The sequence below is a fragment of the Tenrec ecaudatus genome, chromosome 14, assembly GCF_050624435.1.
Source record: "Tenrec ecaudatus isolate mTenEca1 chromosome 14, mTenEca1.hap1, whole genome shotgun sequence".
In the NCBI taxonomy this organism is placed as follows: Eukaryota; Metazoa; Chordata; class Mammalia; order Afrosoricida; family Tenrecidae; genus Tenrec; species Tenrec ecaudatus.
The window spans coordinates 113,087,892-113,102,059 of NC_134543.1; the positions used below are offsets into that span (position 1 = coordinate 113,087,892).

General features: G+C 44.9%; 1 protein-coding gene across 1 annotated transcript in view; it reads left to right on the top strand.

Annotated features, from left to right (window-relative positions):
* TMOD2 (tropomodulin 2) overlaps positions 1–8,269 on the top strand; it is a 70,341-nt gene extending 62,072 nt beyond the window's left edge. Inside the window, exon 10 of the mRNA XM_075532046.1 lies at positions 392–8,269. Within this exon, the coding sequence (XP_075388161.1) occupies positions 392–426 (35 nt within the window). The 3' untranslated portion in view covers positions 427–8,269. The remainder of the gene's footprint in view (positions 1–391) is intronic.
* Positions 8,270–14,168: the final 5,899 nt, after the last annotated feature.

The following is a 14,168-nucleotide window of genomic DNA, read 5'->3' on the forward strand; positions in this document are numbered from 1 at the left end:
CATAGATGGTGATTGTTTCAGCTCAGGGAGCTACACCCAGGCGGTGACTGAGGCGAAAAGCAGCCAGAGAGCTGTGCCACCAGGAAGAAACCTGGAGGTTCAGCCCGTTTTAGGGTTTGGCTCCGGACCTTCTAGTCCAGGGAAGTCAGGACAGTCTAGCACAGGTTCTCACCCATCAGCCATAACCTTTGTGGAGATGCGGATTCCCAAAATTCTCAATTCCACCAGACACTAAATTTCGTTTTCTCCATCTGTTATCGTGCACACTTGAGTAGTGAAATGTAGGGTAACCGTGTCTTCTGTTGCCAGTATATGTGATTCATGTTATTTTTTAAATGCCCCTTTAATGGTATTTTTTTAATCATTAATACAACCCTCCTTTCTTATGTAGTTCGTAAGAAGCGCGTTGAAGGAGACCGGAGGTAAACAACTTCCAGTGGAAGAGGTGACGTTTCACCCCGGCAATTGCTCCGTGACCATTTTAAGAAAGAAAGAAGCAAACAAAAACCTCTCCTTCCCCGTCGGGACCATTTTATCAAAGGTTGTTATTTCCGTTAACCACGCAGCTAATAATGTAATCATTGTTTTTGCTTTTTTTGTTTTTTTTTATTTTTAGCACACTGTATTTACCTGGGATTTTTCATGCATACAGTTGCTGTGTTTGAGGGCGGGCACTTCCGGCAACTTGCCTGAGCGGACCCTGGGCAGAGCTTAGTGAGTGAATTTAATCCCTTTCAGATCAGGTCTTCTTGCTTTAGTACATGAACTTTTCCCCCCCTTTAATCGCTGCAAGGAATTTAGTATACAACATAAGTGTTTTTAACCATGATTGCGATAGAAGCCTTTCTCTGTTTACACGCACAGCTCTGAGTTAGGCTGGATGCATCCCAAGTGTGCCGGCCCCAGAAGAATTTAGGATTGCCATTCCCTCCCTGGGAACAAGGTGCCCTTGGTTCCGGGACAAATGGTTCAAGTGCACATGCTCCACGAATTGAAGACTGGTAGTGTCATTTTCGCAAAAGCACCGCGACGCTTTCACACAACATTCACAAGGAAGTGTGACAGATGGAGGAGCCCACCAGGGCTGCTTCAAGTCACATTCGCACAGGTAGCAGCATGAATGACTGTGTCTCCGTCAACACACGCTGGGGCTCTACTCGGACTCTCGTGGATGACTGTGCCCAATGCTGTTTTAATATTTTCCAGCCGTGAGAGAACTCTGCTTCGTGTTTAATAAGAGGGAGGCTTTAGAAAACAGGGCATTCTTAAATAAAAACAACAGCAAGGTTGTCTGGCACACGTGACTGCATGATCTTGGACCGTTTTGGGGAGTGTTTGCTACTTTCCCTCTAGGGCCGCAAGATCGTAGGGTGAAACGTACGGTTCTTTTGTCTTTCGAGCATGATCCAACCGGACATTAGCAAATCCGTCCCGCAGATCGTTTATCTTGAGAGCAAAGCCTGGGAAAGTGCAACCATGGTGATTGCTCTTTCTGCATAGTCAGCTTTTACCCTAGCAGTGTGGAAACCCAGTGAAGGAAAGAGATGACCGGTTGCAGCCTTGGGCTCAGTGTCCTGGACACAGAGGTGTTCTGGAGAACTGTTTGTGCCTGAGGCCCGGAGCCCTTGTGGCGCAGTGGTTACAAGTTCATCGGAGATCCGAAAGGTCCATGAGTCCAAACCGCCAGGTGCTCCTTGGGAAAAAGATGGGGCTTTCTACTCCTGTTCCCGCAGACTCCCAGGGGCAATTCTACCCTGTCCGACAGGGTCACTATGAGTCAGCATTGACTCCATAGCAGTGAGGGCTGGAGGCAGCGACTGGCTCTTTGGCATCGCTTTGGGTACCGCTTCTTCCCTTCCCGTCCGCTCCCTCTGCTTAGGAGCCTTGTAAAGAGGACACATCTCCTGCTGGGGGCCCCTTGAGCTAAAGAGATTGTAAGCTGAGGCAGAAGGCAGCCCCAGAATTTGTTCAGTGACTGAGTGTTCCCGAGTGACTTGGTAGCAGTAAGACAAGTTAATGGGAAAAAGAATGAGTGTGGTGTTCCATTTTGCTTCTAAAGCACATGGACTCTGTCTGGCCTAAACCAAACTCCAAACCCATTGCCAAAGATGGATTCTGACTCATAGTAACCCGATAGGACAGAGCAGACCTGCCCCATAGGGCGCTCAAGGTTGTAATCTCTGCAGCGGCAGCCTGCCACATCTTTCTCCCTCGGCGCAGCTGGTGGTGGGCTTGAAGTGCCAACCTTTGGGTTTGCAGCTGAGCACTTCCCCGAAAGGATTGCAGCCAAGCAATCCCGAGGAAGCCGTTTCCTCTGGCACACGTGGGGTTGCCATCCTCTGGAGTTGACTGGAGGGCTGTAGGTTTGCGTTTATTTTTTAGATTGCTGGGTTTTTTACCGCTCGCCATACCACTGGGTGAAATGAATACAACGTTCCTTCTTTTCTGTTTGCGTGCATTGTGTAAGTTTTGGTCACCATGTTGCCAAATGCCAGAGGGACTTGTCTTCTTGGGACTCTTCTGTGCTTTAGATTTCATGCCGATCTACGTGCCCCTGCAAGCAAGTCTTTTCCCCTTTACTTGCTCTTACTCATTCCATTTTTTTCTTCTTCACCGTTCATAAGTCTTGGACCTTCTAAGGAATATGTTCCCAAACTTACTTGGCCTACCTTCCCCCTTTTCAGGGAAAACAAACAAAAAACCAAAAAAACTCAGCACTCCCTTGGCAATTAAACCCTTTTGTACTGTAGCCCATAATCCAGGATACAGTGTTTTAACAGCCCCCCTGGACGATTCTAGTATCCTACCCCCAGCAGGCAGTACCACCCACTTTGAGAAGCACTGTTGTAGAATATTCTTTTTAGCCTTGGGGCTCTGGGGGCTGGAGTTAGAGCTGCTGCTAACAGATTCTGACAGCCACAACAAAGTATCCGAATTTCAGTTATATTGTTTCTACCCTGGATAGTGTTTGAACAAGGTATTGGAACTGTCAAAATGTAGCGCTGCTTTCCCCTTGTAAAAGAGTTGGCCACATACAAAGTCTATGAAATCAGACATTTATTACTCATCCATTTGACCACATTACCCATGCTCAGAAAGTAGTCATTCTCATGAATATTCCCATGTTGAAGATGACTGGGAGGAGATAAACTTATATTGTTGCGAGTCTCTAAATCATTTAATTTGTTCATAACTACATCTCCCCAACTGCCCGAAGTGTGTAAGTGCTTCCATGATCCTTCTTTGCTGTCCATAATGTAATTGTTACATGTTTCTATGTTTTGCCAAGTACTATGATCTAGATATTTGGCTACATCTGGACAACTGATTGAAGGGGGCACTCTCCCCCAACTCACCCCTCTTTTCCATTTTTTGAGGCACGCAAGCCCAAGTGATCTTAAGGTAAGGTCACTCACCCACCTTCGCTTGTGAGGTCATACCACCAAAGTCCATCCTAGTGTGATTGGAAGATGACTTTTAGGCAATTCATTTGGGCAATCTTGAAAGTATGTGATTAGTCCAACCCTCCTGCATCTCCCGTCTGCCTAACGTGTGTGATGGCAGCTGTTCTGTCTGCATGAGCATGATTGAGCCCCTTCCTTGCCTCTTCACAGGGCATCATGTAAATAATTGTGTTGAGTTGTGTGTGTTGTGTGTGTGTGTGTGTGTGTGTGTTCCCGCACATGCTCACATGAGTATCACCAAATATCCTACCAGATATTTGGCTACATCTGGACCACTGATTGAAGGGAGATATTCCCCCACAGCCCCACTGCCCTTACCCTTTTTCAGAGTTGCTGCAGACCTAGCTTAGGTGTTTGGTTACTCTCTGGAGTTTATTTTTGTCCCCATCCCCCACATAGCATGGCATGTATGCAAGGGGACTTTCAGGCAATGATATCTGTCCCGGCACCAGGTGTCTCTGTGGGAGCACTTTCATCCGCTTTGGTGTGAATGAGCCCCTCCCTCCCACCTTTGTAGTGTACGTTGTATATAGATCTTTTGTACATAGACATTACCAAATACTGAGCAGAGGTATTTGGCTACATCTGGACAACCGATTGAAGGGAGATGCCTTCTCCCAGCCCCAGCCCCCACTCCCTGCAGGTCCAGGTGGGAGAATCCTCAGCCTGGCTGCTACATGCATCACACAGCCCCAGCCCATCAGAAATCATCCCAGTGCCCGAGACCTCAGTTTCTCTCCAGGGAAGACTGGCAGACCCTCCCCAAGAACAGCTGCTTCTCTCCCAGGGGAGACCAGTGTGCTCCGTCCCAGGCATGGCCTTGGGACCGTTTCAGACATACAAACGTACTGCTGACAAGAGGTATCGGCATGCTTTCTGCGTAAAGTAGCCCTTGACAAAGTACAAGCATTGGAAAATAGGAGGGGGCTTCAGAAAGTTCCTAGAAAAACGGAGTTCAAAGATCAGGAATCGTGCTACGGGTTCTGTTGTGTTGTTTGCTTGTGACATCAGCCGCCATGTGTGGGATGCGATGAGGAAACCACAGGCTTTGTGAAGCCCCCCTCGTCTTTCCTGCTGTCATGGGTATGACATGCTCAGCCCTTTCTCAGCACCGTGCAGGAGACAGCTGGAGGAGAAGAAGGCCGGATTAACACATTTCTAGGTTTTAGGGGAGGAAGGAAAGGAGGGGTGCTTTCCGGGCAAGCAGAGAGCACGTTGGTGTAAGTATTTATAACATCAGCACGTAGTGGGCAGGGGCGGTGTGTTGGGAACCCTGGGTTCTGGGGTTCGCTACACTGACTCGGTGGGCTGTCCCAGCGATCACATCTTAAGCTTGCTCCTTCCTGAAGCTCGTTCATTCCCTTTTCCACTGCACATGCAGTAATAGCTATTTTCCATGTAAAGAGCAGAGGACTGCAAATAAATGTCTTCGTCATGTCTTCCGGCAGCAGTTCTTTCTCCACTCCCTTAGTGCTCCGCATCTCATGTGTTACGTCCACTCACCACATCTCCATCCCGTCCTCAAAGCTGAGGGATTGAGCTACACAAAGGAAAGGGAGGGGCTTTGACGTGGCAAGTTGAGCCCACAGTAATAGAAATCACATGATCCTCCTGCCTGGTAATAAACTAGGGAGAGAAAGTGTCCAGAGCCTCCAGGACCCACACAGTTTTCCTGCATCCCAAGGCTAGGTCAGATGGGACTTGACCTCGTTGTTCGTGAGCTCAGTGGAGTTGAGCTGAGGCCAGGTAGAAGAATGTAAATTAAAGGTGTGTCCTTAATCGGTAGAACTAAAACCTGATCAGGCTTACCTTTGCAAGTCCTGGTGGTGTAGTGGTTATGCAATAGGCTGCTAACCGCAAGGTCAGCAGTTTGAAGCCACCAGTCACTCCTCAGGAGAAAGATATGGGGGAAATGTCACAGGCATCGAGAAGAGTAATCAACTCACTGGACTTTTGTCCGACACCCTCCGTGGTAGTCCTTCGGAGCGCATTGGCTCTCTGGTTGGTGTGGAAGGCAGCTCTCGAGACAGGGTGTGAGTCCCATCCTCAACACGCAGCAGGCTTGTGATCATGGGCCAGGCACTAAATTACCAGCCGATTATCAACCTCCTGGAGCGGAGTCAAGAAGCCAAGACACTTGGCTCCACCTTTCTTAGCTGGGTGACTTCGGGCAAGTCATGTAGTCTTGTAAGCCTACAGTTCTTCGGCTGTACCGTGGGAAGAATGAGCTCCTCACTAACTACCTCACGGAGCTCGGTAGATGGTCAAATACATGGAGGAGGACACTGCTAACTGGAGAGCTCTCCGTAACAATGAGAGATCCTCGCCACTCGGGGTTCGATACTGCTTTCTCCTGCCTCTTAACTCTGTTCTTTTCTTGTGTGTGTGTTTGGTTTGGTTTTCTTCTGGCCAACAATGGCATCTTTTCTAGACCAGGGAATTGAAGTGGAGGGTCTGCCACAGGGGACCGGAATGGCTTTACTTCCACCAGCTCACTTTGCCAGTGCCCTGGGGAACGGTCAGAAAGAGGGGGGTCTACCGCCAGACACCAGCCAAAAGGAAGTCAGGAATAAAGTGTGAGGGGAGGGTCTGAGGTGCTGCTGCATTCCGACAGAGGCCTGTCCCTGCTGGCGGTGGCAAAGCTAAGACTAGGTGCCTAAAAGACTGACTTTACGTCTCTAAGACTCCGTGCCCAGCAGCTGTAGACCAGGCATTCGATCTGATATGGAGGGGGAAACCATCATCTGTCACGAGACCAGCTAACCCTCCGCCAGCAGCTGCCTTGTCATCACCAGCAACCTTGGCCCCAGTCAGTGTTACTTTCTGCTAAGAAGGCATTGACACATGCTCACACAGGACTTGCATTCTGACTGGATACAGGGACTGTGCCTCATGAATCTTTGGAGTTCTAGTTAACATCCAATCAGGTGCTTTGTACGTGGTGTGTGCTTCCTCTGTGCTGCTTGAATCAAATTGTACTCCAACCCCCAATATCCACCCACCCCCACCCCCAAGATTACGCTCCATTGCCACCAGGTGAGATTTTGGAAACTGAAGTATTGGCTTGGTTGCCAGCTTTGCTGTCCTGGTTGTGTGTGACTCTGGCCAAGACTGTGTGTTTGTCTTCATTTCATCTATCAAATGAGGTGAGTAGATGAGGTGCTAAGGTCCTTCCAAGGAGTCCTGGGAATGTAGTGGGTTACACGTTGGGCTACTAACTACAAGGTCGTCACTTGGAACCCACCAGCCGCTCCGCAGGGAAAAAAACAAAGCATTCTGCTTCCAGAAAGATTTGCAACCTTGGAAACAAACCCAGAGGGGCTGTTCTGCTCTGTCCTATGGGGTTGTCATGAATCAGAGTCAACTCTGGCAGTGAAAGGGAGTGGGATAAGGCCCTGCCAGGACCCCTGATGCCACAGTGGTTAATCACTCAACTGCAAACTGAAAGATTGGCAGTTCAAACCCACTAGCCATTCTTCAGGAGAAAAGACCAGACCATCAACTCCTGTAGAGAATTTCAGCCCAGAAAACCCCACTGGGGCGGTTCCACTCTGGCCTTTAGGGTCCCTATAAACCCAAATTGAATCAATGGCACACAATAGCAACAAGGGTCTTCCCGCTCCAAAACCTGGCAATCTGATGATGTTATAATATGTCCATTGCCTCTGCACCTGGCCAAGGGGACCTCAGTTGGTACCTCATTCCCCACCAGGTGGTTGTGGTCAAAGGAAGAGCAGTGGACATCCTGTAGTCCTCTCTCTCTCCTTAGCCACTTGGACTAAGTCTCCAGAATTATGTCTGATGAGCATCATTCCTGAAAGGATATTTAAAAACATCTGGGATGTGTCTCCTCAAAATCCGTGGGGAAGACACTGAGCACACTACACACAGTGTGATTTTCTCGTGAGCTCACATTCCAAATGTGTCTGTGTTTCTGGGGTACACATTGACGAGGCAACCAGAAGGAAGTCAATTTGAACCATGGAGGGAAATGCCCGACAGATCATCTCCATTCACAGCAACTGGCTCTTGGGTGAAATGACATGAGTAGAAAATGTTACTTTCTCTGGACATTTTATTTTAGTACTAGGCATGGCCAGTGACAATCTTTAATTCAGAATGATATTATTGTGACTTACAGTCCTTTGGTTTTAAAATATATATATATATCCCTATAAACGTGGAATATTTTGATTTTAATTAAGCCTTAACCTTAATTATGTTTCCTCAATTCAGAGAAAGCAAATAAGTGTTTTAATTGCATTTTTTAGATATAAAATACTTGCATGCCACCAATCTGTAACCTTACCCATTCAGATGCCTGTGACATGTGACTTTCTGTATCTGTGGAGTTTTGAAGGTAACACAGGAAATATTATTGAAAATTATTTAAACTCCTATTGGAAATGTTTATTGGACTGTCAGCAACAGTTGAAAAATCCTTGTAGTTTCATTATTCATTGTGACTCTTCAAAAAAGGTAGACAATGCAGTCATTGGGAATTATGGACTCCCCCTCCCCCCACTTTTCAATGTGAAGTTGAACATTGTGTGGAAAGTAAATGTTTGCAAAGGCAAATTGTATGGGCTGTGAAATACTTGGCTGATTAACAAGGATCCCAAATAACCTAGTAGGTGCAAATTTTGACCCTTCAGAATTAGCCAGCCAGACCTAACACTAAGGTAAATGTAAACTGCTTTAATGAACTGATCCAGATAGTTTAGCTTTCAAAGTTATAATATATGCGTTTGTGTCTGAAATGAAATTCCCAAATGGAAGTGTAAAGACTATTGGAAATGAATAAACTCTCCTTTGAAAATGAAAGTAAAGAGTGGTTTTGTAAATGATTGGCATCAAGTTCTTATATTAGACCAATACATCTGACACGTGACTTTACAAAGTACCCCTGTGATGAGGAAGAGGGGAAGAAGTAACGAGACAACCACAGCTAACCAGAGAGGGGACTATAGCACTCGAGTGGATTAAAGCTTTTTCCCTTGAGCGTTTCATGTCAGCTTTGGATTTACAGCATGATGATTTTGTGAGCGAATTGAGAATCTGTAACAATAGTAATAATGAAATCGTACTATAAAGATTTGACCCTGGACAGACGGAAACATCCCCTCTCCTCCACCTGCCTTCAGACCCTGATTTTGATGCTTTGTTCTGGTGGATTTTCTGACATTGAGGTCCTACAAAGTCTTCCTAAGGAGCAAGGGCGGGGGGCAGGTGTCCATGTCTCATTTTGGTACTTGCTGTGTCCGACCTTGGACAAGAAAGTGTAGTTTAAAGCATTTAATGAAAAACAATCATTTAACAGTGTCTCTCTTTCAGTCTGTGAGGTTGCAAGGCATGGAGACCACAAGTATGGCCTCTGGGGTCAGACTTGTCTGCGTTCAAATCTCACTTCCATGAATCGTGTGAGCTTTTACAAGTGACCCAACCAGAGTTTTGCCATCAGTAAAATAGAATGAATAGGTAAAACCCTTAGAATACTGCGGCCTATATTACATAGAAGCACTTAACTATCATCCAATAATCAAACCCATGCATATTAATCCCAGTAAAATCCTCCATTCTGTGCTGATAGTGCACAGAATTTAAAGAGTGTTGAATCTGACTCATTTATTTCCATTTCCACTGTGCCTCCATTCCCAGCTCCACTCCAATAATTGAATAGAAGCACAATAGAGATTACTCAGGCGTTAGTCTGGCCCCACACTGTCACTTAGCACTGTTCCTCAGGGCTTCCTTAATACTTCCACCAGTTTGCTTTCTGGGCACCATTTTTGGGGTTTGGTAGTCTGGTTTTCGGAATGACTCCTTGGCTATTAGATCTGTTGTATATTGACTGTGTTTCAGACTATATGCTTTTTATCTGATCATTTATCCTTTGTCGATAGCCATGAGAAATGGCACTCAAAACCCTATCTACCAGCCACTGTCCAGTCTCACCAGTCAGGGAAAATGACGGGATGGCCACAACCTCATAAAGCGCCCTACCCATCACAAGAGCCCCGTGGGAACTGGGTGTAAATATTCTTGAATGAGTCTGGGCTATGCTTTGAACCCAGCCAACTTAAAAAGAGCGATGATATGGGAAAAGCAAGCAGGAGCAGGACCCAAAAGTGGTGGCTCAGGGAGTAAATTCTCGATATTATAGACCACTGACCCTGGACAACATTGTAGACAGGCGTATTATCCATTTTAGTAGGTTATGAGCTCTTAGAGATGAAGCACATGTCTCTGAGAGGTTCACTTGGAATATGTAATGGGATGGGATCATCATGGGAGACAAATCCAGAGAGGACGCTGGGCACAGCCTCATGGCATCCTGGAGAAACGTGGGCAGTGCACCTGCCAGTGCACCTGCAGACTTCCGTGGCTGGTGAAGCCGTCATGGTATGCATGTTTCCAATAGGCATGCAGCAAAATGTTGGCCATTTCGACGTTTCACACGTTCAAGTCAGGGACAATAATTATTTTTAGTGTGTTTTCAACCATCATCATTATCTGAAAAGAGTTCCCGTTTGACCCTGAATAATAAGTAAGTGCTGATTAACAGCATCATTTCACCAAGAAGTTCCTTAATGGCTGCCAGAAGGCACTCTCCTTGACATGTTTTCATCAGCAGTTTGTTAGTAACTTGGCTGTGGCTCCTGGTAAAACACGGAGTCTGCAGCTGATGGGCACAATGGGCGGAGGGATGAGAATGAGTCCAGATTCAGAAATACCTGGGCAGGCTGGCTTGTATGCAACAGATGAAATTTATTACAAGTAAGACTAAATACCTGGTGATATAGGGGTTGCCCATTGGACTGCTAACTGAAAATTCAGCAGTTCAAAACCACCAACCATCCCGGGGGAGGGGGGAAAATGAGTAGGCTTTCTGCTCCCATAAAGATTTATAGCCTTGACACCCCAAAGGGGCACTTCGACTCTTGTCTTATATGGTTGCTATGAGTCAGAACTGACTCAGTGGCAGTGGGTTTGTTTGTTTTTTAAGAACAAAATATTCTACTTTTAACCCCCCTCACCTCTGCCAAAAAAATCAATTACAAAGAGAATGAGGAAAACTAGGAATTAGCTGTCACCTGTGTGGAAGACGACTTGGGCACTTTTGTTGAGTAAAAGCTTAATGTGAATAAGAAATGTGTTTTCACAAAAGCTCACTCTAAGATTACACAAACAGTCTTGGTGTTCAGCCAAAATCTGTGGTTTGGCCTTGGCCTTGAGCCAGCTTTTGGAATGCCGACTTCAATAACATTTTCATCATCCTTGAACTTTGGCACGATTGGTGAGTATGTGTTCGTAAAGTAGTATCTAATCAGTAGTGTCACCGATATGGACAAAATTTCCATTTAGATTTATTATTATATGAATATTCATTTCCGGACATAGGCAGGCATTGTTAATGTAAGCAGAGTATAAAATCTCTGTACTGATTTATTGAAATTTTATAAAAATATAAATATTAATTAGTGGGTGTGTAAAATGCGACGATTTTTCATCGTGAAAATTTTTCATTATTTTATGTTCAAAACCAATTTAAAAACAGTTCAGAGCTGTTCGGGTGATAAATAGGAAAGCAGGCTGACAGTTAATTAATCTATAACAGATGGGAAGGACAGTGGAATGATACCTTAGTTATCAAACTCAATTTGTTCCAGATTTGTGTTTAAACACAGAAAAGTTTGATAACTTTTTTCCATAAGAAATAATTGGCTCTGAGGCCCTACTTAAAATTTCATTTTTTTCCAGGACTTTAACACAGATTGTGGAATTCCTCCTGAAAACATCTAAGCACAATAAATAAAGTACTTTAAATATAAAATTAACTTACTTTTCATTATGTTTTGTTGTTTAAAACCCCGTGGATCTTCAAAATGGCACACTAACATGAGCTTCAGTTTAAAATCTCCACTAGCATGCTCACACAAGTGAGCCTATATTTCTTTTTTTTTGAGCCTATATTTCATAGACGTGTGGCCTGGCAGTGCCTTTTCCTCTTTAGTCATGAAGGCCCTCGAGCATTATTTCCCAGAAAAGTCTGGTTTTGCCCCAGTTACACACTTGCTGGGGATTAAACCCTGAGCCTGCACGTATTCAGCCGGTTCAACCATGAATTTTCCGGCTTGGTCTTCAAATGAACAGGAACTTTGCAGCCTCTTCAATGGTCTGGGTTCTCCGTTTCGTGGTTGATGACTTCACACCTTTCACCTTATTAGCTGCTTTCATCACGGATTTTGAGATTTTTCTACCCTACAAGCTGAGGATCATGTCGACTTAGCCATGTTCTATTCAGCAGACACGTGGCGACCTGATGCAGATTTCATAGGGATTCCTTTAACTATCGTGATTCTCGTTTTTCTCTGACCTCGACTGCTTTCTTGGGAGCCTTGGTTACAATATTTTACACAATAAAAGGTACAAAAAAAAAGCACAACACCTAATATTTTAACTCATCAACACGACCTCTCTCTGTAGTCTGAGAGTGGCCCCTGGGCTGAAGCATCCCCACTTGGTGTCCGAGGCGAGACTTGATACGTGGCTTGCTTTCACCCGTACAGGGTTTTTCAAGTCGATTTTCAGTTCGACTTTCAAGCAAAGTCACAGACATGATGCAGAGTTTTCTCTCACTTTGCGGTTCCAGTCGCACCAAGTCCGAGCTTGGAGTTGTTCAATAACCGTGTATGTGTGTGTGTGTGTGTGTGTCCGTGTCCTTCTTAAGACAATAACTACTTATGACATTTTCTGTAACACAGGAAAGGGGAAGTAGGGATTGTATCATATAACTGAGCTCTGTAGGAATCAGTTGGTGTACCTTGCTCACATTGATAAAATTAAAGAAAAATAGCCCTTAAAACCCATATTGAATTTTTAGTTATTAATTTCACTTAAGAATGTAGGCCTTGTGCCTGTACTCACCTCCGCTGAAATTGATCTAAGACCATTGGAGTGTAGCAACGGGAAAGTCTGGGGCAATGATCATTCCTACACCATAATGTTAAACCTTTACATGTTGACAATTGGCTCTTTTTTTTAAAAAAAAAAACAAACATTTTATTGGGGCCCCTTACAGCTCTTGTAACTATCCCTCCATCCCTCCATTGTGTCAAGCATATTTATACATATGTTGCCATCATCCTTTCCAAAACAAAAAGATGATGGCAACATATGTACAGAGGTGTGTGACACAATGGATATATGTATGGATGGTGATAAGAGCTGTAAGAGCCCCCAATAAAAACAAACAAAAAACATTTTCTTTCTACTTGAGCCCATGGTATCAGCTCGTTTTTTCCTCCCTCCCTCATGAACCCTTGATAATTTATCAATTATTATTGTTTTCATATCTTACAACGGCCGCTGTCTCCCTTCATCCATGTTTCTGTTGTTCAGCCCCTGGGAGGCGATGGGGGGACAGTAGTACGTCGATCATTGTGATCGGGTCCCCCTTTCTTCTCCCACCTTTCACCCACCCTCATGGTATCATTACTCCCATTATTGTTCTTGAGGGGTATATCTGTGACAATAGGTTCTTAATAATGCTATTAAAATAATAATCTCACTACCATGATCCGAATTCTACCTTGCAAGTCTGGATAGAGCAGATAGGAGCTGGAGGCACAGGGAATCCAGGATGGATACCTTCAGGTCCAGGGGTATGAGGGGCGATACTGGGAGGATAGAGGGTGAGTGGGTTGGAAAGAGGGAACCGACTACAAGGATCTACATGTGACCTCCTCCCTGGGGGACGGACAACAGAAAAGGGGGTGAAGGGAGACGTGGGACAGGGCATGATATGACAAAAATAATAATGTATAAATTATCAAGGGCTCATGAGGGAGGTGGGAACGGGGAGGGAGAAGTAAAAAGAGGACTTGATGCAAAGGGCTTTAAGTAGAGAGCAAATGCTTTGAAAATGATTAGGGCAAAAATGTACAGATGTGCTTTATACAATTGATGTATGTATGGATTGTGATAAGAGTTGTATGAGTCCCTAATAAAATGTTTAAAAATAATAATCAAACTTTGGGATAAAATTTCAGATGCATTTATTCTGGATGTTTATTTTTTGATCGTAATATTTGCCATTGACCTTGACTTCAGCGGAGGGATGATTTTAATGCTCAACCCTTTGGAATTTGGCAGGAATGAGCATCCAGTGACCCTCCCACTGACGCATAATGCGGCATGAACATATGGGGAAAGGCAAAATGAATCCCAGCTGCTGGAATTCGGGAAGCATGTGTGGGGCACAGGCATTAAGGTGGAGAGCGAAACATGAGCCGGCTTCTAAGCCAGCGGGTGATAGGGAAGGGATTTCTCGTCAAAGAGTTTACTTGAATCCCTGCTATAAAATTATATGTCGCTACTCATGGCATTTCGTCTTCTCTGATTCTACCTTTCCACTAATTTGACCAACTCCTAGCTCCAGGAATGGAAGCCTCCCCTTTTTGCTTTCAAGTTTATGTCTTAAACTTTCCTCAGCTCTCCAATAAAATAACATCTTTTCAAAGAATGCTCAGCCACACCAAGGAAGCAATTTCCCATAGAAACTCTTGGATAGCAAGAGAATGGCTGCTGGCATTAATTTGCATGTGATGATTCCGTGTGGCACACTTATTAATTACTCTGGCTGGGAGCTTGCAGATAACACTGATTAGGACTCATGTACGTTAAACCAATAGATTTGGTGTT